Source organism: Balaenoptera physalus (assembly GCF_965194825.1).
Source record: "Balaenoptera physalus genome assembly, chromosome: 11".
NCBI classification, from domain to species: domain Eukaryota; kingdom Metazoa; phylum Chordata; class Mammalia; order Artiodactyla; family Balaenopteridae; genus Balaenoptera; species Balaenoptera physalus.
In genome coordinates this window covers 57,098,326-57,122,563 of record NC_138896.1, presented here as the reverse complement: position 1 = coordinate 57,122,563, position 24,238 = coordinate 57,098,326, and the positions used below count along the sequence as shown (strand labels likewise).

The 24,238-nt window shown below is 40.3% G+C and overlaps 1 protein-coding gene across 4 annotated transcripts in view; it reads left to right on the top strand.

The window, feature by feature from the left end:
- Positions 1 to 326: 326 nt before the first annotated feature.
- The window catches only part of GADL1 (glutamate decarboxylase like 1), a 181,804-nt gene continuing 157,892 nt past the window's right edge, over positions 327 to 24,238 (top strand). Inside the window, exon 1 of one of the 4 annotated variants that reach the window (XM_082415121.1) lies at positions 327 to 711. In XM_082415121.1, coding sequence (XP_082271247.1) covers positions 675 to 711 — 37 coding nt within the window. In that variant the 5' untranslated portion in view covers positions 327 to 674. The remainder of the gene's footprint in view (positions 712 to 24,238) is intronic. The other 3 variants (XM_082415123.1, XM_082415122.1, XM_082415120.1) reach the window with 3 other exon arrangements.

Here is a 24,238-nt window from a genome sequence, read left to right as displayed (position 1 = left end):
CCTTCCCTTCTCCAAACTTGTAGTGTTGCAGAGGCAAAAAAGGGTGAAATGGGATCTGGGGCAAGGCATTCGCTTGTGGAACTCTTAAATGTCAAGGCAGGCCTGAATGAATGGGTAGCGGATCCTATTCACCGCGGCTGCCCTAAAATAGGTTCCCTGCGCTGGTGGCCTGGAGCGGGCATCAGATTTAGCTTAGGGCTCCTCTGGCCAGATCAGACCCAGCGAGGTGGTGACTACACAAAACTGGACGCTGGGAAGGTCACAGGCCAAGACTCACTCACCCAACCTCGTGTCCAGTCTCTACCCTGAAGGGCTGCTGGGGGTGCGCCCTGCCCGTTCCCAACTGGGCAAATGCCCCGCGCCCCCACACACCGTGCCCCAGCCCTTCGCAGCTCTGGCAGAGGGATCCTGGCCCCGGGTCAAGCGGGCGGCAGGCCGCCAGCAGCTCGCCAAGTATTAATAGAGAGGCGCGGGCCGCAGGAGGCTGGCGCCGGGGCCTCGGGCTGCGGAGCGCAGGCAACGCGAGCGCGTCCCTATCCGTCCCCACGCGGTGGCGAGCGCCCAGCGGCTGCCGCGCGCACCTGCGGGTCCCCACGGCGGGCGCTGCCTCGGCAACTGCAGCCGCCGCCTGAACTGCGGGAGCCGCGCCCGGGCCGCCCGGAGCCGGAGCAGAGATGAGCTGCCACCCAGACCGCGAGCGCCCGCTGGACGGTAACGACTCGCAGGCGCCCCGGCCTCTTAGTGCTTAACCGGCCCCACGCGGGGTATAACTTCCCGGTGCCGGTGATCAGGGGGACCAGAAGGAGGGTTATTTATTTCCCCGTTAGGCGGCTGGTGTGGGTAGGAAGTCCTCGTCTTTCTGCAATTTTGCTCCTTTTCTGCTCTTTTTGGGGTTCTTTTTAGAATGAAACAAGTTAACTTTTCTAAAGCGCAGAGAACCGCTCTTGGAACGCAGTGCCACGCTCTGCGGGTTTGTCAAATCAAATGCAGAGCTGATTTCACTGACCAGTGCGCTGCCGCGGGTTTCTCTATACACGGTGGGAGTTCCTTCCCTTTAAAGAATGGTTTTGCTTCTACTTTGGGATGTACCCAGCAACACCCCTCCACCCCCGCCTCCACAAACAGGCGTTTAAAGAGGCTACTTCATTTACAGAGTGAGTGATGCCCTCATGTTCTTCGGATTGGAGCCTGGCGGGTGGGGGACCCGGGACGTTACTCGTTTAAAGAAGGCATCGTGCAGCAGAATTCCCCAAACTGACTTCAGAACTCGGGTGTCATTTAGTTCTACTGGGAAATAATGGTTGTACGATTCTGCGAGGGAAATGTCTCAGGTTGATTTGAACGGGTGATGAAATATTCTGAACGTTTTTTTCCCATCAAAATTCACCTATTCACCTATTTGCATGTTTGCTAAAGATTTCAAACTTGACCCCTTAACTGCCTCCGGTTACCTGTGGTTCAAAAGCCCTGCCCTGAAAGGTCATCATTATTGCTATTAGCTACTTAGTTGTTGACCTTTTAGGAGGATCGCTCTTCCAGGAATAAACTCGTCTTTGCATCAATAACCCTTTCGGATTGTACTGAACACGACTTAATGAAGTTGCTTTTAAAGTTGAAACTCTGGGGGCTTGTGAGGCAGGTGCACAGGCCAGGATTCCCTGCGGACCAGGAATTTTGCACAGTAATTGGTAAGGCAAGAATCACTGTGCACAGTGTAATAATCTAAGACAAATGGTTATTTGAAAACTGATTGATACATAAGACTAATTTTTTAAAACTTCCTGATAATATGGCAGGCTTCTTTATGTGAGGCAAGGATGGTCAGGATAATTGTATCTGACTACCTTAGCCCTGCACTCTTTTGTTTGGTTTGTTTTGTTTGGAATCTTAATTCCTGTTTTAAAGCCACAAACCCTTCAGAACGCTGATAGAAAGCTTTTTTTAAAAAAGTATCTAGTCTTCCTAAATTAAGCATATGTCCTTGTAACCAGGCATGTCTGTAACTTGTGAGGACTTCAGTAATTACTATATGTGAATAGCAAAGTGCAGAGTTTAACCTTAAATCTGAATTTCAGAGGATACCAAAAGGCTTAGGCTGCTGTCAGTCTGGTTATCCTTGAGCAGGTGACAAGGTGATAACATGTCCAATAACACCTAATTGTGCCAAATGTTTGCTATGACATCTTAAAAGAGGACTGGATATGTATCTGTCAGACTTAGTAAATTTCCAAGTATGTTTGACAAGATTGTGAAAGTGACATGTGGTGAGTATGTTAAATGACATGCCTGTGTTGAACAAGCTCTCTGGTTGAGTATCTGTTACAGACTATACATTATGGAAGAACGTCATAGGGAATTCTGTTGCAGATAAAGAATTCTTATTCTACTCCTCATGTTTTGATCCAGTTTATAATCTGCCCGTAGTACATCCCAGAGAAATTTAGGCAATTAATTATACCAGATTCAAATTTTAATACCGTTAGAAATAAAGAATTATTTGGACTCAAATCATATTTTTCCTTTTGGTTTGAAATCATAACACAAACCTTCCATATAATTTTGGCCTACAAAGTCATCATTTTTATTTTATGCAGCTTTGATTCTTGTTGAAACACTTTTAAAATGGAAGAAAATTTTAAGTTTTAATAGCAGGAGACAGAAACTTTTTCTGTTGAAAATCTGACTTTTATAGCCTGTTGTAAGTCTGGTATGTTGGAATAAAATTGAAACCATGATATTCAGGAACAAAATTTCTGTGTAATTTTTTTGGCCTCCTCTATATTGCTTCGTTTTCTTTCTGTCTGTAAACTTTTCACTTTTTATTTACTCCTTTTGATCATAATTTAAATGAAATCCACTGCAGGTAATATTTATCACCCAGTGGCTGATCCCTCGTTTAGGATAAGAAGTGCTCACATTTATTGAACACTTACTTACCTGCTATGCTGAGCTACAAGCACCAGCTTCTCTAACCCTCACTAGCTAGGAGAACTATCACTATCTGCTTTTATTATTATTATTATTAATACTTTTTTATAAAACCGAGGCTCTGAAAGGGTGACTGTCAGCCTTGAGTGTTCACATGCCCCAAACACCTAACCCAGGGCCTGTGCTGCCTCCTGCTGGACCACAATGTTGAATGTCCACAGGTGGCCCACAGCATCCTCCGCCACCCTATTCAGGGACCACAGGTAGAATGCTGGAGAGGCCCCTGGAAGGTGGCTCTAAGCTCATTGAAGTGAGAGCAGCATTCTTCCCACTTCCTTTGGGTGGGAAAATGGGAGGAAAGACCATCAGTATGCAAAGGGCTGGAAGTGGAAGCTCCTTCTGCCCCTCTGGCCAGGGTAGGGACCTGTGCTTTGCCCCTGGGGCAGGAACCCTCTGGTTGCTAGGAATAAAGGACAGCTTGGCCTTTCTGAGGGAGAAGGCAGTGCCCCATGGGACAGTCTCTAAAGCCCTTCTCTGGAGCAGGTGGACCAGGGGTCCCTTCTTTCTCAGGCTGCAGCAGATGGGGCCACATTAGAAGGCAGTGCCCTGAACTCTGCTTAATATTATTTAACAACCTAAATGGGAAAATAATTTGAAAAAGAATGGATACATGTATATGGATAACAGAACCACTTTGCTGTACACCTGAAACTAACACAACATTGTCAATCAACTATACCCCAATATAAAATAAAATAAAAAAAGAAGGCTGGGAGCAGGCTGACCCACAGTGGAGTAGAGCTGTTCTCTGTGGCGAACTGTGGGAACAGAAGAAGGAGAAGGATGCACAGCGAATACTCTGGCTTCAGCCTGCTCTGATGTGTATCTCTCGATACATGGTTAAAACTCTGTGAGTCTCAGTTTCTTCATCTGTAAAATAGGGATTAAAAAATCCACTATTTAGAATTATTGTGAACATTAGCACTAATATACAGTGTCTGGCAAGTAGCAGGCTCCCCATAAACTTATTATATCCAGAAAGTTGGATGTAGAGTTTAATGAGGTAATTGGAATGTGTTAGCAACACACAGCTCCCCAGAAAGGTAGGGCTAACGTGACGTCCATTCAACTATATGACACTACCGGGCACAATCTACCTACTGATGTAGGAAGCCTGCCAGATGTGTGATCAGCCACAGATGGCTGTGTGCATGTGTATGTGCTTTGGCTGCTGTGTCTGCAACTGGGGCTTTCATTTTGGGGAAAGACTGAGGAGAAGTTAATGTATATATTAAAACAGAAAGATGCGTTGGGAGTCCAGGTGAATTGTGGAAGAGTGATTTTCAGAAAGCAGTTTGGTCCATGGCACCGTGGAGTTACCCTCACAATCGACTTTCAAGACTTTGATTCTTGCTCACTGATTTTTCTAGTGTAATTTGGTAAACCCTGTTTTGTCCGTATCTTAACACTTTACAAAGTGTTTTCTAATTGTTTGTTTATATCTCTGTTTCTTGCATAAAATCCATAGGGCATGGGCCACATCTTTGTATTTACTGGATCCCCAGCACGTAGCTAAGTGCCTGGCACAGTGTAGGTACATATATTCAACATACGCTTGTTGAATAAAGAAATGCATGCATGAATAAGAAAGTGATGGCAGGTAACAATGTGTGATTCCTGAAATACTTTAGTCCTTGTTGTTTTCTGCATTAAGTTTTGAATTCGTATTCACTTTTTCCTTCTACAAGTTGTTTATAATAGTGAAAATTTATAAGTATTTACATGCCAAACAATAGGGTGTTATTTAAAACATATAAGTATCCTTTTCTGGATGACTTAAATAAATTATGGAAGGCTATCAAATGCTATGTGAAGGCATTCTGCTTTTGGAAAATGATTATATGTTGCAAGAGGATCTAGATGGAGAGATAATAAAGGATTAATAGGTGTTGCCTCTGGGTAGATGGGATGATGGATATTCTTTTTTTTTTTTTTTTTTTGCTTGTTTATGTTTCTGATTCTTATGTAATAAACTTGCTTTCTTTTTTAAGGAAGAAACACAATACAAGAACTATGTACTATAAAACAATATCATAGATCACTTACACTGCATCACCTAATCCCCTGTCACTGGACACTTAAGTTGTCTTCTCAACTTATTTTCCAAATTTGTCTGCCTAACTGTTTTGAACATTTAAATAAGTTTCAGCACCTCAGGGTTACAAAGTAGCGTAATTGATTTTAAAGAGATGAGCAATTGAAAAAGAAACCCAAAGTAGGAAAAAGAATGCCAATGACTCAATGCCAAGGACAAAAGATACTAATTTTCCAATGTGTCTTCTTGTTGAATACATTGCTTTGCTGCAAATCATAGTTAACTTTTCATCTCCCCTCTGCACTAGGCTTTCCTTCCTTTGTTGTACAAAGATGTTAGGACAGTTCATGAATAACTAGTTAGTAAGAGTTCCCTAACTGTTTTGTGTATGTACTTGAGGTGCTTTCATGGTGGCTACCAGTTGTATACTTTGTTTGCAGAGTTAGTTCCAGGAACAGGAACTTTGTAAAGCAGGGTGGGCTCTTCCCTTTTTTTTTTTTTTTTTAAAGTCACCATTCTTTGGGAATAGAGTTGTGAATGAGTAAGTTTTAACCTTACATATTTTTAAATTTTTAAATTGAGATATAGTTGCTGTACAATACTACATAAGTTTCAGGTGTACAAAATAGTGATACACAATTTTTAAAGGTTATACTCCATTTATAGTTATTATAAAACATTGGCTGTACTCCCCATGTTGTACAGTATATCGTTTTAGCTTATTTATTTTATATATAGTAGGTTGTATCTCTTAATCCCCTACCCCCATGTATATATACCCATATATATATGCACATATATCCATATATATATATTACATCTCCTTTATCCATTCATCTGTTGATGGACACTTAGGTTGCTTCCATAATTGGCACTTGTAAATAATGCTGCTATGAACATTGGGGTGCATGTATCTTTCCAAATTAGTGTTTTCATTATTTTTTAATATATACCCAGGAGTGGAAATGCTGGGTCATGTGGTAGTTCTATTTTTAGTTTTTTGAGAAACCTCCATTCTGTTTTCCACAGTGGCTCCACCAATTTACATTCCCACCAACAGTGTAAAAGGTTCTCTTTTTTTTCTTTAATTTCATTTTTTTAATACAGCAGGTTCTTATTAGTTACCTATTTTATACATATTAGTGTATACATGTCAATCCCAATCTCCCAATTCATCCCACCACCACCACCCCCCCCCACCCCCGCTTTCTCGCCTTGGTGCCCATATGTTTGTTCTCTACATCTGTGTCTCTATTTCTGCCTTGCAAACCGGTTCATCTATACCATTTTTCCAGATTCCACATATATGTGTTAATAAACGATATTTGTTTTTCTCTTTCTGACTTACTTCACTCTGTATGACAGTCTCTAGGTCCATCCACGTCTCTACAAATGACCCAATTTCGTTCCTTTTTATGGCTGAGTAATATTCCATTGCATATATGTACCACATCTTCTTTATCCATTTGTCTGCTGATGGACATTTAGGTTGCTTCCATGACCTGGCTATTGTAAATAGTGCTGCAGTGAACATTGGGGTGCATGTGTCTTTTTGAATTATGGTTTTCTCTGAGTATATGCCCAGTAGTGAGATTGCTGGGTCATATGGTAATTCTATTTTTAGTTTTTTAAGGAACCTGCATACTGTTCTCCATTGTGGCTGTCTCAATTCACATTCCCACCAACAGTGTAAGAAGGTTCCCTTTTCCCCACACCCTCTCCAGCATTTGTTGTTTGTAGATTTTCTGATGATGGCCATTCTGATCAGTGTGAAGTGATACCTCATTGTAGTTTTGATTTGCATTTCTCTAATAATTAGTGATGTTGAGCAGCTTTTCATGTGCTTCTTGGCCATCTGTATGTCTTCTTTGGAGAAATGTCTATATAGGTCTTCTGCCCATTTTTTGATTTGGTTGTTTGTTTTTTTAATATTGAGCTGTTTATATATTTTGGAGAATAATCCTTTGTCTGTTGATTCACTTGCAAATATTTTCTCCCATTCTGAGGGTTGTCTTTTCATCTTGTTTATAGTTTCCTTTGCTCTGCAAAAGCTTTTAAGTTTCATTAGGTTCCATTTGTTTATTTTTGTTTTTATTTCCATTACTCTAAGAGGTGGGTTACAAAAGATCTTGCTGTGATTTATGTCAAAGAGTGTTCTTCCTATGTTTTCCTCTAAGAGTTTTATAGTGTTTGGTCTTACATTTAGATCTTTAATCCATTTTGAGTTTACTTCTGTGTATGGTGTTAGGGAGTGTTCTAATTTCATTCTTTTACATGTAGCTGTCCAGTTTTCCTAGCACTTACTGAAGAGACTGTCTTTTCTCCATTGTATATCCTTTCCTCCTATTTCATAGATTAGTTGACCATAGGTGTGTGGGTTTATTTCTGGGCTTTCTGTTCTGTTCCATTGATCTGTATTTCTGTTTTTCTGCCAGTACCATATTGTCTTGATTACTGTAGCTTTGTAGTATAGTCTGAAGTAAGGGAGTCTGATTCCTCCAGTTCTGTTTTTTTCCCTCAGGATTGCTTTGGCTATTCAGGATCTTTTGTGTCTCCATACAGATTTTAAGATTTTTTTTCTGGTTCTGTAAAAATGGCATTGGTAATTTGATAGGGGTGGCATTGAATCTGTAGATTGCCTTGGGTAGTATAGTCATTTTCACAATATTGATCCTTCCAATCCAAGAACATGGTATATCTCTCCATCTGTTTGTCATCTTTGATTTCTTTCATCAGTGTCTTATAGTTTTCTGAGTACAGGTCTTTTACCTCCTTAGGTAGGTTTATTCCTAGGTATTTTATTATTTTGTTGCATTGGTGAGTGGGATTGTTTCCTTAATCTCTCTTTCAGATTTTTCATCATTAGTGTATAGGAATGCAAGAGATTTCTGTGCATTAACTTTGTATCCTACAGCTTTACCAAATTCATTGATTAGCTCTAGGAGTTTTCTGGTGGCATCTTTAGGATTCTCTATATATAGTATCATGTCATCTGCAAACAGTGACAGTTTTACTTCTTCTTTTCCAATTTGGATTCCTTTTATTTCTTTTTCTTCTCTGATTGCTGTGGCTAGGACTTCCAAAACTATGTTGAATAATAGTGGTGAGAGTGGACATCCTTGTCTTGTTCCTGATCTTAGATGAAATGCTTTCAGTTTTTCACCCTTGAGAATGATATTTGATTTGGGTTTGTCATATATGCCCTTTATTATGTTGTGGTAGGTTCCCTCTATGCCCACTTTCTGGAGAGTTTTTATCATAAATGGGTGTTGGATTTTGTCAAAAACTTTTTCTTCATCTATTGAGATGATCATATAGTTTTTATTCTTCAATTTGTTAATATGGTGTATCACATTAATTGATTTGCTTATCTTGACGAATCCTTTCATCCCTGGGGTAAATCCCACTTGATCATGGTGTATCATCTTTTTATTGTGTTGTTGGATTCTGTTTGCTAGTATTTTGTTGAGGATTTTTGCATCTATGTTCATCAGTGATATTGGTCTGTAATTTTCTTTTGTTGTAGTATCTTTGTCTGGTTTTGGTATCCGGGTGATGGTGGCCTCGTAGAATGAGTTTGGAAGTGTTCCTTCCTCTGCAATTTTTTGGAAGAGTTTGACAAGGATGGGTGTTAGCTCTTCTCTAAATGTTAGGGTTCTCTTTTCTGCACATCCTTACCAACATTTGTTATTTGTGTTCTTTTTGATGATAGCCATTTTGACAGGTGTGAGGTGATATCTCATTTTGTTTTTAATTTGCATTTCTCTGATGATTAACGAGGTTGAGCATCTTCTCATGTGCCTGTTGGCCATCTGTATGTCTTCTCTGGAAAAAAATGTCTATTCAGGTGCTCTGCCCATTTTTTAATTGGGTTGTTTGGTTTTTTGATGTTGAGTTGTGTGAGTTATTTATATATTTTGGATATTAACCTCTTATCATTCATATCATTTGCAAACATTTTTTTCCACTCAGTAGATTGTCTTTTCATTTTGTCAATAGTTTCCTTTGCTGTGCAAAAGCTTTTAAGTTTAATTAGGTCCCATTTGTTTATTTTTGCTTTTATTTCCTTTGCTTTAGGAGGCAGATCCAAAAAAATATTCCTGTGATTTATGTCAAAGAGTGTTCCTCCCATTTTTTTAAAGTTTTATGGTTTCCAGTCTTACATTTAAGTCTTTAATTCATTTTGAGCTTATTTTTGTATATGGTGTTAGAGAATGTTCTAATTTCATTCTTTTACCTGTAGCTGTCCAGTTTTCTCAGCACCACTTATTGAAGAGACTGTCTTTTCCCCATTGGATATTCTTGCCTCCTTTGTCATAGATTAGTTGACCATAGGTGCATGGGTTTATTTCTGGGCTTTCTATTCTGTTTCATTGATCTGTGTCTGTTTTTGTGCCAGGACCATACTGTTTTGATTACTGTAGCTTTTTAGTATAGTCTGAAGTCAGGGAGTGTGGTTCCTTCAGTTCTCAAGATTGTTTTGGCTATTCAGAGTCTTTTGTGTTTCTATTTTAAAATTATTTAAAATTATTTGTTCTATTTCTGTGAAAAATGCCTTTGATATTTTGGTAGGGATTGCATTGAATCTGTAGACTGCCTTGGGTAGTACTGTCATTTTCACATAGTATTGGAAGTCCTAGCCACAGCAAACAGACATGAAAAAGAAATAAAAGGAATCCAGATTAAAAAGGAAGAGATAAAACTATCACTGTTTGTAGATGACATGACACTATACATAGAAATCCTAAAGATGCCACTAGAAAACTACTAGATCTCATCAGTGAATTCAGTAAAGATGCAGAACACAAAATCAATATGTAGAAATCTGTTACATTTCTATACACTAATAATGAACCATCGGAAAGAGAAATTAAGGAAACAATCCCATTTACAATCACATTAAAATGGATAAAATACCTAAGAATATACCTACCTAAGGAGACAAAACAGCTGTACTTGGGAAACTATAAGATGTTGATGTAAGAAATTGAAGATGACACAGACAGATGGAAAGATACACCGTGTTCATGGATTGGAAGAATTAGTATTCTTAACCTTTCATGTTTATCAATATGTACTTTACAGAAATCACAGTGCCGCTTCTACAGCATCCCTGGTGACATCATGATATTGTTTCCATTCTAATTCTCATTGCTTCTTCAGGCTTCTGACTGAGAGGTAGGTCCTGGGCCTCTTTTTCCAGGTTCTGTCAGCAGCATCTCTTTTCTTTCAGTCTTGAAGGAAATCCCTACCTAATTTTTGAGGTTTTCCCTCCCAAACACTCTTATAACCTTGCTGAGTATGGGGGACCTTATCCCTTCCCTGTTATCTAGCTCTGCTACACTCCTTCTCTAGAGGTCCTGACCTCTTCATTTGAAGATGGTACCCCTATTCCACCCCATTGTGGTAGAAGGGATATGGAAAGGGAAAAATACCTGAAAGGAAATAATGTCTCAGACACAGAATCCTTCCCATTAAATTTGCTCCAACACTCATGGATCCATCTCAGTCCTTCTGGCCCCTCCCACTTTCTTTTCACCTTGAGCTTCTGATGGTCCCTGAGAGACTGGAACTCCACGATGATTGTTCTCCAAACTGTGTTCATTAGACTTCCTTTTGGATTATGAGGGACTGATTATATAGAACACCTAGCTGTCATTTTGTACACTTGGAACCACCACCCAGATGAAGAAGTATAATTTTACCAGTGTCCTGGGGTCACACATACTAAGACATAGCCCTTTCCCTCCCCTGTAAGGAACCATTACCCTGATTTTTGCATTTTTCATAGTTTAACCAACCAAATATGCATTTCTAGACCTAACAATTTAGTCCTACCCATTTAAAAAATTGTGATAGATCTTTTAATTTATAGATGTACTGTCCTTTTCTATTCAAATAATTTATCTGTTGAAGAACGTGGGCCATTTGGTCTATAGAATCCCCCACAACTTGGATTTTGCTGCTTTTGTGCTTATGGTTTAACATTTTCCTTGAAGATTGCTTTCTTTTGAACTCTGGTTTATACCACCCTAGCCCTTCCTCTTTCTTAGTCCTTTTGGCTAAATTACATTTATTAGTCTGATCCTTAAATTCTAGAAACAACCATGAAATCATTTTATCTCTTAGGCTTTTTATTATTAGGCAATGAAACATTTTATTAAGTTTCTCCTATTCAACTACTCCATTCTTGCGTTAACTTCATTAGGCATTATAATGAATTGGTTGAAAGTTGATGCTCTCATTTACTAATTATTTCAAATATTAGTAATTTGGGAGCATTATGGGGCAGTTTTTTATAAACTCTTGTACACTGTTGGTTGGATTGTAAAATGGTGTAACTGCTGTGAAAAACAGTAGGGAAGTTTCTCAAAAAATGAAAAATGAAACTACCAGTAATTCCACTTCTGGATAAATATCCCAAATAATTGAAAACAAGGCCTTAAAGAGATGCCCATGTTTATAGCAGCACTATTCACAATAGCCAACAGGTGGAAGCAACCGAAATATCCATCAATGGATGAATGGATATACAAAATATGCTATATACATTCAAGAGAATATTATTTAGCCTTAAAAATGATAGAAATCGTGTCACATGCTCCAACACGTATGAACCTTAAGGACATTATGCTAAGTGAAAGAAGCTGGGCATGAACAGACAAATACTGTATAATTCCACTTATATGAAATGGAAAGTAGAATGGTGGTTACCAATGGCTGGGGGAATAGAGGGAATGGGAAGTATTTAATGGGCATAGAGTTTCAGTTTTTCAAGATGAAAAATTCTGGAGATCTGTTTCACAAGAATGTAAATATACTTAACATAGTGAGCTGTATAATTAAAAATGATTAGGATGGTAAATTTTATGCTATGTGTTTTGTTACCACAACAAAAAAGGAATACCCAATTTAAAAACAAACAAACAAAAATACTTTTAAGGATAGGAAAATTTATAAAATAATTTAAGAACTCACTTGCCTCCCTGAACAATTTAACCTTCTTTGTGTATTTTGGCATTGCCATTGTGAGCACTGAATAATATTATAACATTCTCAGGAGCTGAGATGTGTCCACCTGTTTCTTTGTCCCTTCATTGAACAATGTCAGATTGCTGTTCTTGAATTCTAGCATCTTCTTTTATCCTGCTGCTGTCTCCCTCATCACGGTTTCCCATGAGTGTCAGCTATATTTTCTTTCTCCTAATAAATCTTAGTAGCATTTTTAATCACCATTTGCTGCACTTACTCCAGTTTATTGTTTTTAACAAGTTTGGCAATTATTTCATCTTGGTTTTTTTAGCTTACAAAAGGTTGGAATTGTCCATGATAGAAAGCAGATTGCCTCTGAATGAGGCGTGAAGAGGTCTATGAGAAGAGTTTATAAGTACCTGTCACGTTGACATTGTTCTATTTATTTATTTTGCATTTCTTGTATTCTTGTGTAGTTCTGGATGTTCGATGTTGCCAGATAAGAAGCTTCCATATAGAGTGTTTGTAGATGAAAACATATTTTTATGTAAACATATGCATGAATAATTACAGTTCATGCTTACAATTTGAAGAAACGGATAACATTTTATTGCTCAAGAGATACACATGTAAACATAGTTGGTAAGTCCCAGTTTAAGGGAAAATTATAGCTTTCTACTCACTGAACTGCACTGGGAGTATGACTGGTTTCTAACCCTTATGAAAAGGTCAATTCCTGCATGTTCTTGCCTTACTTGCTTTATTTACACTACTCCCATCAGCTGCCCTACTGATGCTGAAAACTTGGCCTCTGTGCACTGGTGCTGAATTGAATCTCAGAGACAGAGTTTTGGGTGAAGTAGAAAAGAATAACTTTATTGCTTTGCCAGGCAAAAGGGGACACAGCGGGCAAAGTTTTACCCTTGAAAACTGTGTGTCCCAACCTGGGAGGATTTGGTGAGGAGTTTTATAGCAGTAGTTCAAGGGTATGAGGTTGCTGATAAGATTAGGGTGTGTGCAGTGCCTGCACTCCTTTAATCTGGCCTCAGGTGGTCTCTTGATGAGGTTCTCTGGTTCCTTTAATCTGGCCTTAGGTGGTCTTCTCTGGAATGAAGAATGCTACCATCTTCCATTTGTTGGGGGTTTTTGTTCTATAAAGAGCTCAAAGATACTGTTCTGTGTATCCCTTGAGTTGGAACCAGGACCCTACCCCAAGGCTGCACTATTGTTTCTTGGCTGTTCCTCTCTTATCTCTCCATCCCCTTCCTTCCCTGATCGACAACTATTCGAATCTGCCCTTTGGAACTCAGGGAAGGTCAAGGAGGCTGGAGTCTCTTCCCTATAAACAAAGAACGGGGGACACAGAAAGGCTTCCATGCCCAGGAGCACCACAGGGTCCTGCTTGGTTTCACTACTAAGAGGTCTGTAGTACAGCTTACAGGAGGCTGGGCAACTGTGCTTCACTCCTCTTTACAATGCACATGATTTTTTAAGAGCTTTATTGAGGTATGATTTACATAGGTCTTTAGGTCTTTACATATATAATTCACCTGTTTGTGCAATTCAATTTTTAGTAATTGTACAGAGTTGTGCAGCCTTCACCAAAATCCAATTTTAGGGCATTTCCATGTGTATGATATTTCAAAAATATATTACTGTGCTTTTCTTCTGCTGTTTCTGAGTACCTGCTCTTCTCTGCAAGTTGATGTCTGCCTGAGAGAGATTGTGACCTTTGCGGGTAGAATGCAAAGAGAAAGACAATTACTGTTTAGATTACTATGGTCAAAATAAGAGTTTCAAAGCAAAACAACAGTTTTGCAGGACAGACTATTGCCTTCAGATAGGACTTTCTATATTCTTTTAATTTTTTCTGGCCACGCTACACAGCATGCGGATCTTAGTTCCCCAACCAGGGATGGAAATTGTGCCCCCTGCAGTGGAAGCACAGAGTCTTAACCCCTGGACCACCAGGGAAGTCCCCTTTAAATTCTTTTATTTCCCCTTGAACATGATCTACTAAACCTAGGAGGCAAAAATCATGGAGTTTTGTCCATAGTACAGAGAAGATCCCCTTGTGCACCTTTAAAGGTTATCCATAAAGCTAGGGTCAAAAAAGAGAATTTCTAATGTAAAAATCTTCAATGAAAAAATCTCCACTTAAGACCTGAAGAGATAATGGGTACAGAAAAAGAGACTGAAGCAAGATAGGTCAGTGCTGAAAGACTTGTCTCTATTTCATGTTACTTGAGATCAAAGCCAAGGGACAGTGAGGGGCAGTAGATCATTTACATGGTAATTTAATGGAAACACTGAACAACAGAGATCTTTACCAACTTCTCTTGGAGGAGACCACCTTGCAACCTCTTCAGAGCAAAAAGTGATGGCTCACTGAGGTGGATAGAGAGAGAGAGGCTGGACTTAGCTCTTCAGGAGCTGGAGGTGACTCAGAAAGACTCTCTTTTCCTCAGAGGAAGGTAGCTGGATAGAGTACCCTTGATCCTCCCAAAGGTCTCTCTCTGATGAGGATGAAGGTAGAAACAGTAGGATAAACCTGCTCTATTAGGGAGCTGATGAAGAATGTGGCATAAGCCCAGAGGGGTCTGTATCATTACCAACAGCCAAGGTGAGTCCGTCTTAGCCAGGGAGCACCCCCAGTATCTGACCACGATGAGAGGGAAGAGACCACAAGTATGCCTCAGCCATGACTGCCAGGTGGGAGAGAAGTAAAGATGTAGATAAGTGAGATTGCCAGAGACAAAGGTGCCTGGGAGCCTACACGGAGCCAAGGACCCCACCACTCTTACACCATCCTGAAGTTGAGTAACATAATGCTTTCCTCCCCATGTACCTAGAAGCCACCAGAAAGAATATATGGAGACAGGGGAGTGAAAATCTGAGAGATCAAGCATTTTTATTGAGCATTGTAAAACTGAGCATTGCCTAAAGGGACTGTTTAATTTATCATAGCTGACCACATTTTAACCAGATTGGATTAAATAGAGGAAGTTTTGTCAACTCCTTCCATCAGTGGAGACTCATGGGGAAGATAAGATCAATTAGAGAACAAAATAAAGATACAAGAAGACCTTGTTTTATTATACTTTGCTTTATTGCACTTCCCAGATACTGTGTTTTTTTACAAATTGAAGGTTTGTGGCAACCCTGTGTTGAGCAAGTCTACTGGCGCCATTTTTCCAACAGTATTTTCTCATGTCATGTCTCTATATCACATTTTGGTAACTCTCACAATATTTTTAAATTTTCTATTATTATTATTATATATTTTATGGTGATCTGTGATTAATGGGCCTTGAAGTTACTACTGCAATTGTTTTTCAGCACCAGGAACCATGCCCATATAAAATGGTGAATTTAATTGATGAATGTGTGAGTTCTGACTGCTCCACTGACTGCTCTTCCCCATCTCTCTCCCTCTCCTTGGGCCTCCCTATTCCCTGAGACACAGCAATGCTGAAGTTCTGCCATTAATAGCCCTGCAATGGCCTCCAAGTGTTCAAGTGAAAAGAAGAGTCCCAAGTCTTTCACTTTATTTTATTTTTTTTAACATCTTTATTGGAGTATAATTGCTTTACAATGGTGTGTCAGTTTCTGCTTTATAACAAAGCAAATCAGCTATACATATACATATATCCCCATATCCCCTCCCTCTTGCGTCTCCCTCCCACCCTCCCTATGGCACCCCTCTAGGTGGTCACAAAGCACTGAGCTGATCTCCCTGTGCTATGCGGCTGCTTCCCACTAGCTATCTATTTTACATTTGGTAGTATATATTAATCCATGCCATTCTCTCACTTCGTCCCAGCTTACCCTTCCCCCGCCCCATGTCCTCAAGTCCATTCTCTCTGTCTGTGTCTTTATTCCTGTCCTGCCAGGAATAGGTTCTTCATAGGTTCTTCATAGGTTCCTAGGTTCTTCATAACCTTTTTTTTTTTTTTAGATTCCATATATATGTGTTAGCATATGGTATTTGATTTTCTCTTTCTGACTTACTTCACTCTGTATGACAGACTCTAGGTCCATCTACCTCACTACAAATAACTCAATTTTGTTTCTTTTTATGGCTGAGTAATATTCCATTGTATATATGTGCCACATCTTCTTTATCCATTCATCTGTCGATGGACACTTAGGTTGCTTCCATGTCCTGGCTATTGTAAATAGAGGTGCAGTGCACACTGTGGTACATGACTCTTTTTGAATTATGGTTTTCTCAGGGTATATGCCCAGTAGTGGGATTGCTGGGTCATATGGTAGTTCTATTTTTAGTTTTTTAAGGAAACTCCATACTGTTCTCCATGGTGGCTGTATCAATTTACATTCCCACCAACAGTGCAAGAGGGTTCCCTTTCCTCCACACCCTCTCCAGCATTTATTGTTTGTAGATTTGTTGTAGAGCTGGTTTGGTGGCGCTGAATTCTCTTAGCTTTTGCTTGTCTGTAAAGCTTTTGATTTCTCTGTCGAATCTGAATGAGATCTTTGCTGGGTAGAGTAATCTTGGTTGTAGGTTCTTCCCTTTCATCACTTTAAGTATATCCTGCCACTCCCTTCTGGCTTGTAGAGCTTCTGCTGAGAAATCAGCTGTGAACCTTATGGGAGTTCCTTTTTATGTTATTTGTTGTTCTTCCCTTGCTGCTTTCAATAATTTTTCTTTGTCTTTAATTTTTGCCAATTTGATTACTATGTGTCTCAGCATGTTTCTCTTTGGGTTTATCCTGTATGGGACTCTCTGCGCCTCCTGGACTTGGTTGGCTATTTCCTTTCCCATGTCAGGGAAATTTTCGACTATAATCTCTTCAAATATTTTCTCAGTCCCTTTCTTTTTCTCTTCTCCTTCTGGGACCCCTATAATTCGGATGTTGGTGTGTTTAATGTTGTCCCAGAGGTCTCTGAGACTGTGCTCAAATCTTTTCATTCTTTTTTCTTTATTCTGCTCTGCAGTAGTTATTTCCGCTATTTTATCTTCCAGGTCACTTATCTGTTCTTCTGCCTCAGTTATTCTGCTATTGATTCCTTCTAGAGTATATTTTAATTTCATTTATTGTGTTGTTCATCATTGTTTGCTTGCTCTTTAGTTCTTCTAGGTCTTTGTTAAACATTTCTTTTATTTTCTCCATTCTATTTTCAAGATGTTGGATCATCTTTACTATCATTACTCTGAATTCTTTTTCAGGTGCACTGCCTATTTCCTCTTCATTTGTTAGGTCTGGTGTGTTTTTACTTTGCTCCTTCATCTGCTGTATGTTTGTCTGTCTTCTCATTTTGCTTAACTTACTGTGTTTGGGTCTCCTTTTTGCAGGCTGCAGGTTCATAGTTCCCTTTGTTTTTGATGTCTGCCCCCAGTGGCTAAGGTTGGTTCAGTGGGTTGTGTAGGCTTCCTGGTGGACTGTGTTCTGGTGGATGAGGCTGGATCTTGTCTTTCTGGTGTGCAGGACCGCATCCAGTGGTGTGTTTGGAGTGTCTGTGACCTTATTATGATTTTAGGCAGCCTCTCTGCTAATGGGTGGGGTTGTGTTCCTGTCTTGCTAGTTGTTTGGCATAGGGTATCCTGCAGTGTAGCTTGCTGGTCGTTCAGTGGAGCTGGGTCTTAGCGTTGAGATGGAGATCTTTGGGAGAGCTTTTGCCATTTGATATTACGTGGAGCCCGGAGGTCTCTGGTGGACCAATGTCCTGAACTCGGCTCTCCCACCTCGGAGGCACAGGCCTGACACCTGCCCGGAGCACCAAGCACGGCTCAGAAGAAAAGGGAGAAAAAAAGAAAGAAAAAGATAAAATAAAGTTCTTAAAATAAAAAATAAATAATTTTTAAAAATATAAAAAACTTAAAAGTAATTAAAAAAGATAGAAAGAAGAGAGCAACCAAACCAAAAAGCAAATCCACCAATGATAACAAGCACTAAAGCTGTACTAAAAACAAAAAACAAAAGAAACAAGAAAAAAACAAAAACAAGAAAACAAACAAAAAAATGGACAGACAGAACCCTAGGACAAATGGTAAAAGCAAAGCTATACAGACAAAATCACACAAAGAATCATACACATACACACTCACAAAAAGAGAAAAAGGAAAAATATATATATTGTTGCTCCCAAAGTCTACCATCTCAATTTTGGGATGATTCATTGTCTACTCAGGTATTCCACAGATGCAGGGTACATCAAGTTGATTGTGGAGATTCAATCCGCTGCTCCTGAGGCTGCTGGGAGAGATTTCCCTTTCTCTTCTTTGTTCGCACAGCTCCTGGGGTTCAGCTTTGGATTTGGCCCCGCCGCTGTGTGTAGGTCGCCTGAGGGCGTCTGTTCTTTGCTCAGACATGACGGGGTTAAAGTAGCAGCTGATTAGGGGGCTCTGGCTCACTCAGGCCAGGGGGAGGGAGAGGTACGGAATACGGGGCGAGCCTGTGGTGGCAGAGGCCGGCATGATATTGCAACAGCCTGAAGCGCACCATGTGTTCTCCTGGGGAAGTTGTCCCTGGATCACAGGACCCTGGCAGTGGCGGGCTGCAGAGGCTCCCGGGAGGGGAGGTGTGGATAGTGACCTGTGCTCGCACACAGGCTTCTTGGTGGCTGCAGCAGCAGCCTTAGCGCTTCATGCCCATCTCTGGGGTCCGCGCTGATAGCCACGGCTCGCACCCATCTCTGGAGCTTGTTTAGGTGGTGCTCTGAATCCCCTCTCCTCATGCACTCCAAAACAATGGTCTCTTGCCTCTTAGGCAGGTCCAGACTTTTTCCCGGAATCCCTCCTGGCTGGCTGTGGTGCTCTAGCCCCCTTCAGGCTGTGTTCATGCAGCCAACCCCAGTCCTCTCCCTGGGGTCTGACCTCTGAAGTCCGAGCCTCAGCTCCCAGGCCCCACCCGCCCTGGCAGGTGAGCAGACAAGCCTCTCATTTTGGTGAGTGCTGGTAGGCACCGATCCTCTGTGAGGGAATCTCTCTGCTTTGCCCTCTGCACCCCTATTGCTGCGCTGTCCTCTGTGGCTCTGAAGCTTCCCCCCTGCCCACCCCCCGTCTCCACCAGTGCAGGGGCTTCCTAGTGTGTGGAAACTTTTCCTCCTTCACAGCTCCCTCCCAGAGGTGCAGGTCATGTCCCTATTCTTTTGTCTGTTTTTTTCTCTTTTCTTTTGCCCTACCCAGGTACGTGAGGAGTTTCTTGCCTTTTGGGAAGTCTGAGGTCTTCTGCCAGCATTCAGTAGGTGTTCTGTAGGAGCTGTTCCACACGTATATGTATTTCTGATGTATTTGTGGGGAAGAAGTTGATCTCCAGGTCTTACTCTTCCACCATCTTGAAGGTCTCCCCCCAAGTCTTTCACTTTAAATCAAAAGATAGAAATGATTAAGCTTAGGAAGGCATGTCAAAAGCCCAGACAGACTAAAAGCTAGGCCTCTCGTGCCAAACAGTTAGCCAAGTTCTGAATGCAAAGGAAAAGTTCTTGAAGGAAATTAAAAGTGCTACTCAGTGAACACATGGATGACAAGAAAGAGAAACAGCCTTTTTGCTGATATGGAGAAAGTGTTAGTGGACTGGATAGAAGATCAAGCCAGACACAACATTCCCTTAAGCCAAAGCCACATCCAGAGCCAGGCCCTAACTCTCCTTAACTCTAGGAAGGCTGAGAGAGGTAAGGAAGCTGCAGAAGAAAAGTTTGAAGCTAGCAGAGGTTGGTTCATGAGGTTTAAGGAAAGAAGTGTCTCCATAACGTCAAAGTGCAAAGTGAAGCAGCAAGTACTGATGTAGAAGCTGCAGCAAGTTCTCCTGAAAAGTCTAGATAAGATAATTAATAAAAGTGGCTACACTAAATAACAGATTTTCAATGTAGATGAAGCAGCCTTCTATTGGAAGGACTTTTATAGCTAGAGGCGAAAAGTCAATGCCTGACTTCTGAGCTGCAAAGGACAGGCTGACTCTCTTGTTTAAGGCTAATGCAGCTGGTGACTTTACATTGAAACCAATGCTCATTTACCATTTTGAAATTTACCATTTTGAAAAATGGCCCTTAGGAATTATGCTAAATCTACCCTGCCTGTGCTCTATGAATGGAACAGAAAAGCCTGTATGCAGCACATCTGTTGGCAACATGGTTTACTGAATGTTTTAAGCCCATGATTGAGACCTATTGCTCAGAAAAAAAGATTCCTTTCAAAATATTACTGCTCATTGACAAGGCACCTAGTTACCCAAGAGCTTTGATGGAGATGTACAAAGAGATTAATGATGTTTTCATGCCTGCTAACACGACATCCATTCTGCAGCCCATGGATCAAGGTGTCATTTCAACTTTCAAGTCTTATTATTTAAGAAATACATTTAGTAAGGCTATAGATAGGAATTCCTCTGATGGATCTGGGCAAAGTCAATTAAAAACCTTCTGGAAAGGATTCACCATTCTAGCTTCCATGAAGAACATTCATGATTCATGGGAAGAGGTCAAAATATCAACATTAACAGGAGTTTGAAAGAAGTTGATTCTGACCCTCATGGGTGACTTTGAGGGGTTCAAGACTTCAGTGGAGGAAGTCACTGCAGATGTGGTGGAAACAGCAAAAGAACTAGAATTAGAAGTGGAGCCTGAAGATGGAACTGAATTATTGCATCTCATGATAAAACTTGAACAGATGAGGAGTTGCTTCTTATGGCTGAGCAAAGAAAGTGGTTTCTTGAGATGGAATCTACTCCTGGTGAAGATGCTTTGAAGCTTGCTGAAATGACAACAAAGGATTTAGAATAACTTCAGTTGAGGGTTTGAGAGGTTTGACTCCAATTTTGAAAGAAGTTCTGCTGTGGGTCAAATGCTATCAAACAGCACTGCATGCTATAGAGAAATCATTCACGAAAGGAAGAGTCAACTGATGTGGCAAACTTCACTGCTGTCTTGTTTTAAGAAACTGCCGCAGCCTCCCCAACCTTCAGCAGCCACCGCCCTGATCGGCCAGCAGCATCAACATCCAGGCAAGACCCTCCACCAGCAAAAAGATTAGGACTCACTGAAGGTTCAGGTGATGGTTAACATTTTTTAGCAATAAAGTATTTTTAGTTAAGTGGGTTTTTGTTTGTTTGTTTTAGAGATAATGCTATTGCACACTTAACTGTAGCTGTAGCACTGACAGATCTTAAATTTTCACACTTCATTTGTTGCCTCAAATATATTGCTAAATCCTCCCTTTGTTTAGAGTATAGGGTAAACATGACTTTTATACACACTGGGAAACCAAAAAATTCGCATGACTCGCTTTATTTGATATTCGCTTCATTGTGGTTGTCTGGAACTGCACCAGCAATATCTCCGAGGTATGTCAGTACTATATTTTCTCAGTATACCTGAGGGTCATACATGTAATTGTGCTACAAACAGCCTTGAAACAAATGAAATTGGCTGCTTTAGTGACTGCCCTTGACACTGGCACTGTCTTGGGGGAGTGCAGTTGCCAAAGACAAATGTGTGTAAAGCTGGATCTCAGGTCTGCTGATGAAGTGTCCCATGGCAAGAGGCTTAGTAGATAAGTTCTCCACTTTTTAAAGAAGGGAAAGTAATGGCTGCCAAAAGTCAATCAGTCATATTGTAATTTGAAGCCAAAGTGTTCCTTCATTCATTCATGCCTAGGAGCTCTGTTTAAGCAAAACAGTATAGAGAGGCTTTTGAGATAAAACAGGCTCACCTGCTTATCATCTCCATCAGTTCCTCCCCTGAGCCACTACCATGGAGGTCCTGAAACATTATAGGAATTGACAGTTCTGCAGAGCATTGATGAGGATTGCTTTTAGAAATGCTGGAATGTGATTTATGTTAATTACATGAATAGGAATTTAATTGAAAAAAGGGCTTTAGCCATAGAATCACTGACTAGGGTGGCAAGTCATCTTGTAGAGCACCATTTAACTGAGAGCATCATTTAACCAGAGAGGTTAAAGTACTACTTGGCAGCCACAGAACTATATAGAGCCAGACTTGGGGCAAGAACTCCTACCCCATTCCAAATTCCAGAGTATTCTTTCTGTGCATATTGTCAGAGCAGATAATTAAATGTTAGAAATCAACTCTGCAAAATACTGATTAAATTAGAGTTGGATTTATATTTGTTTCCACCAGCATCTGCCAAGTCTTCGTGCAGTGCTAAGAATTTCAGCATCCAAGAGCTTCTTAGTGGGAAATATTGCAGAGCAACTATCTAAATTACTTGAGGTCAGCAAGCCGTTGTTAAATATTAAAATCTGTTTTGGTGATTTAGCTGTAGCATTGACAAATCTTAAATTCCCACACTCAATTTTTTGCCTCTTAAATGTATTGCTAAATCTTCCCTTTGTTTAAGTTTCCTAGCTGATAAGCCTATTCCCAATTCAGCACTCTGGATGCTGTGTTGTTTGATCTTCTAATACTTTGTATCGACTTACAAAATCAATAGAGACTTAGTTGGTATTTTATGACATATCTGTTCTTTCAGATGCTATGTGGGCCAAAAAATACATCCAGGGAACATATTTTCCTCATTTGCATTTTCCTTATGGTATATTCTGCTATGCTATCCGCTCAGTTTTATTTCAGTACCTAATTTGTATGAAGCAGTGATAGAGGAGAAAGAAAATCTATGAAAAATTGAATTTCCTAATATTTGTCCATGGCCTTATTTTTCAAGTTGATGGCACAACAAAAGAGAATTTTAGGAAGTAATTGTGGAACATACATATGATGACACTTTTGCCCAGAATTGTTCAATACAATATGTCAGCTTAGCAGTTAATTGTTCTTTTATTGTTTCACCTGTGTTAGTCCAACCTCCTTGGCGAGAGTGGCTGCATGGTTTAGTGGAAAGAAAAGAGACATTGCAATCAATCATAGTTTAAATATCAGCTCTGCTATTTGCCCTGCCAGCTATGTGACCTGCATAAAGTTAATTAAACTCTTGGATCCATATTTCCATATTTTTAGAATTGGGTGTTATACTTGCCTCATAAGGTGCTATGAAGATTCATATAAAGACATGTAACATAAGTACCTAGTACAGTGTTTGTCTGGTCCACAGACGTTCAAAAAAGAGTAGTCATTTGTTTTGATTTGGATTTTCCAGAAGCAGTCAAGGATTGGAGCATAAGTAGTACCTTTGGAAGGTGGTCCCAGGGAGGCCAACAGAGAATACCTTATAAAGCAAGTTATCACTGAGGGTAACTACAGCTTACTTCCACTGGGTAACTAGGAGTGTTAGTGAAGAATACACCTCTCAGAGTTATCCCATATGAAGGACAAGAGAGCTGGATGTTTACACATTAATTTTTATCGCTTGTTGATTGAGGGATGCTGATATGGGTATTAATTTTTCAGAGCTTCTGATTTGCTATGTGAGTGGGCAGAATAGAAAGGCCACAGGCAAAGAGATGAAAGTGCTAGCACTTGGAAATCAGGTATCATGCACATGGATGAGACACCCGAAGAACCACCTTACCCAACTTTTGTTAACTATGATTACATTTCCTTATTGAAGACCTTTTTTGTTTTCCTAGATCCCTATACCATGGTGGGCAGAAGCTACTTCATACCAGCTCATGAGAGTGTCAGCTTTTCAGAAATGTTGTAAGCCAATTTGTAAACTATTGGTACCTTGAAATTAGCTTGATGGGAATACCATACCATTGAAATAGGTCTATCAGCTGTGAAGTCATGGGAAAGTGTCCTAACTTCTCTGAGCCTCAGTGTCCTTGTCTGTAAAATGGGGATGTCTATAACTTGTACAGCTGTGATGAAGATTAAATGCAGTAACAGGTTGTATGTAAGATGCATTGTGGAATAAGGACTTTATTATTGGAATTAAACCTTACACAAATGTAGGAGGAGCTGTGAAAGGAAAATTCTACAAGGGGAAGTTGGAAGTCACAGAAAAGTCACTAACCAGCCTTCCTGAAGCACCATCAAGAATGGACAGGTCAGAGTTTGTGTGGGAATCCATGAATGCTGGCATACACAGTTGCCAAAGAGTGACTGTCAAAGGAGCTGGAGAAAGAAAGTTGTTTCTCTGTGTAGTTGCCATCTCGGGGGAACAAGAACCAAGCGTCCAAATGAGAGAAGAAGAGAGTGAGGCCAAGCTCACTGCTGCATGTCTGCAACTACCCATCATTGTACGTGACCTCAAAGAATATCAGAGAGGCTGGGGTGTTTCTTCGCTTCTGCCAGAGTGCAGAGCCAAGAGCCACAAAGAATAACGGGTTAGGAAACCATCCCAGAGGGCAGAATCAGATCACA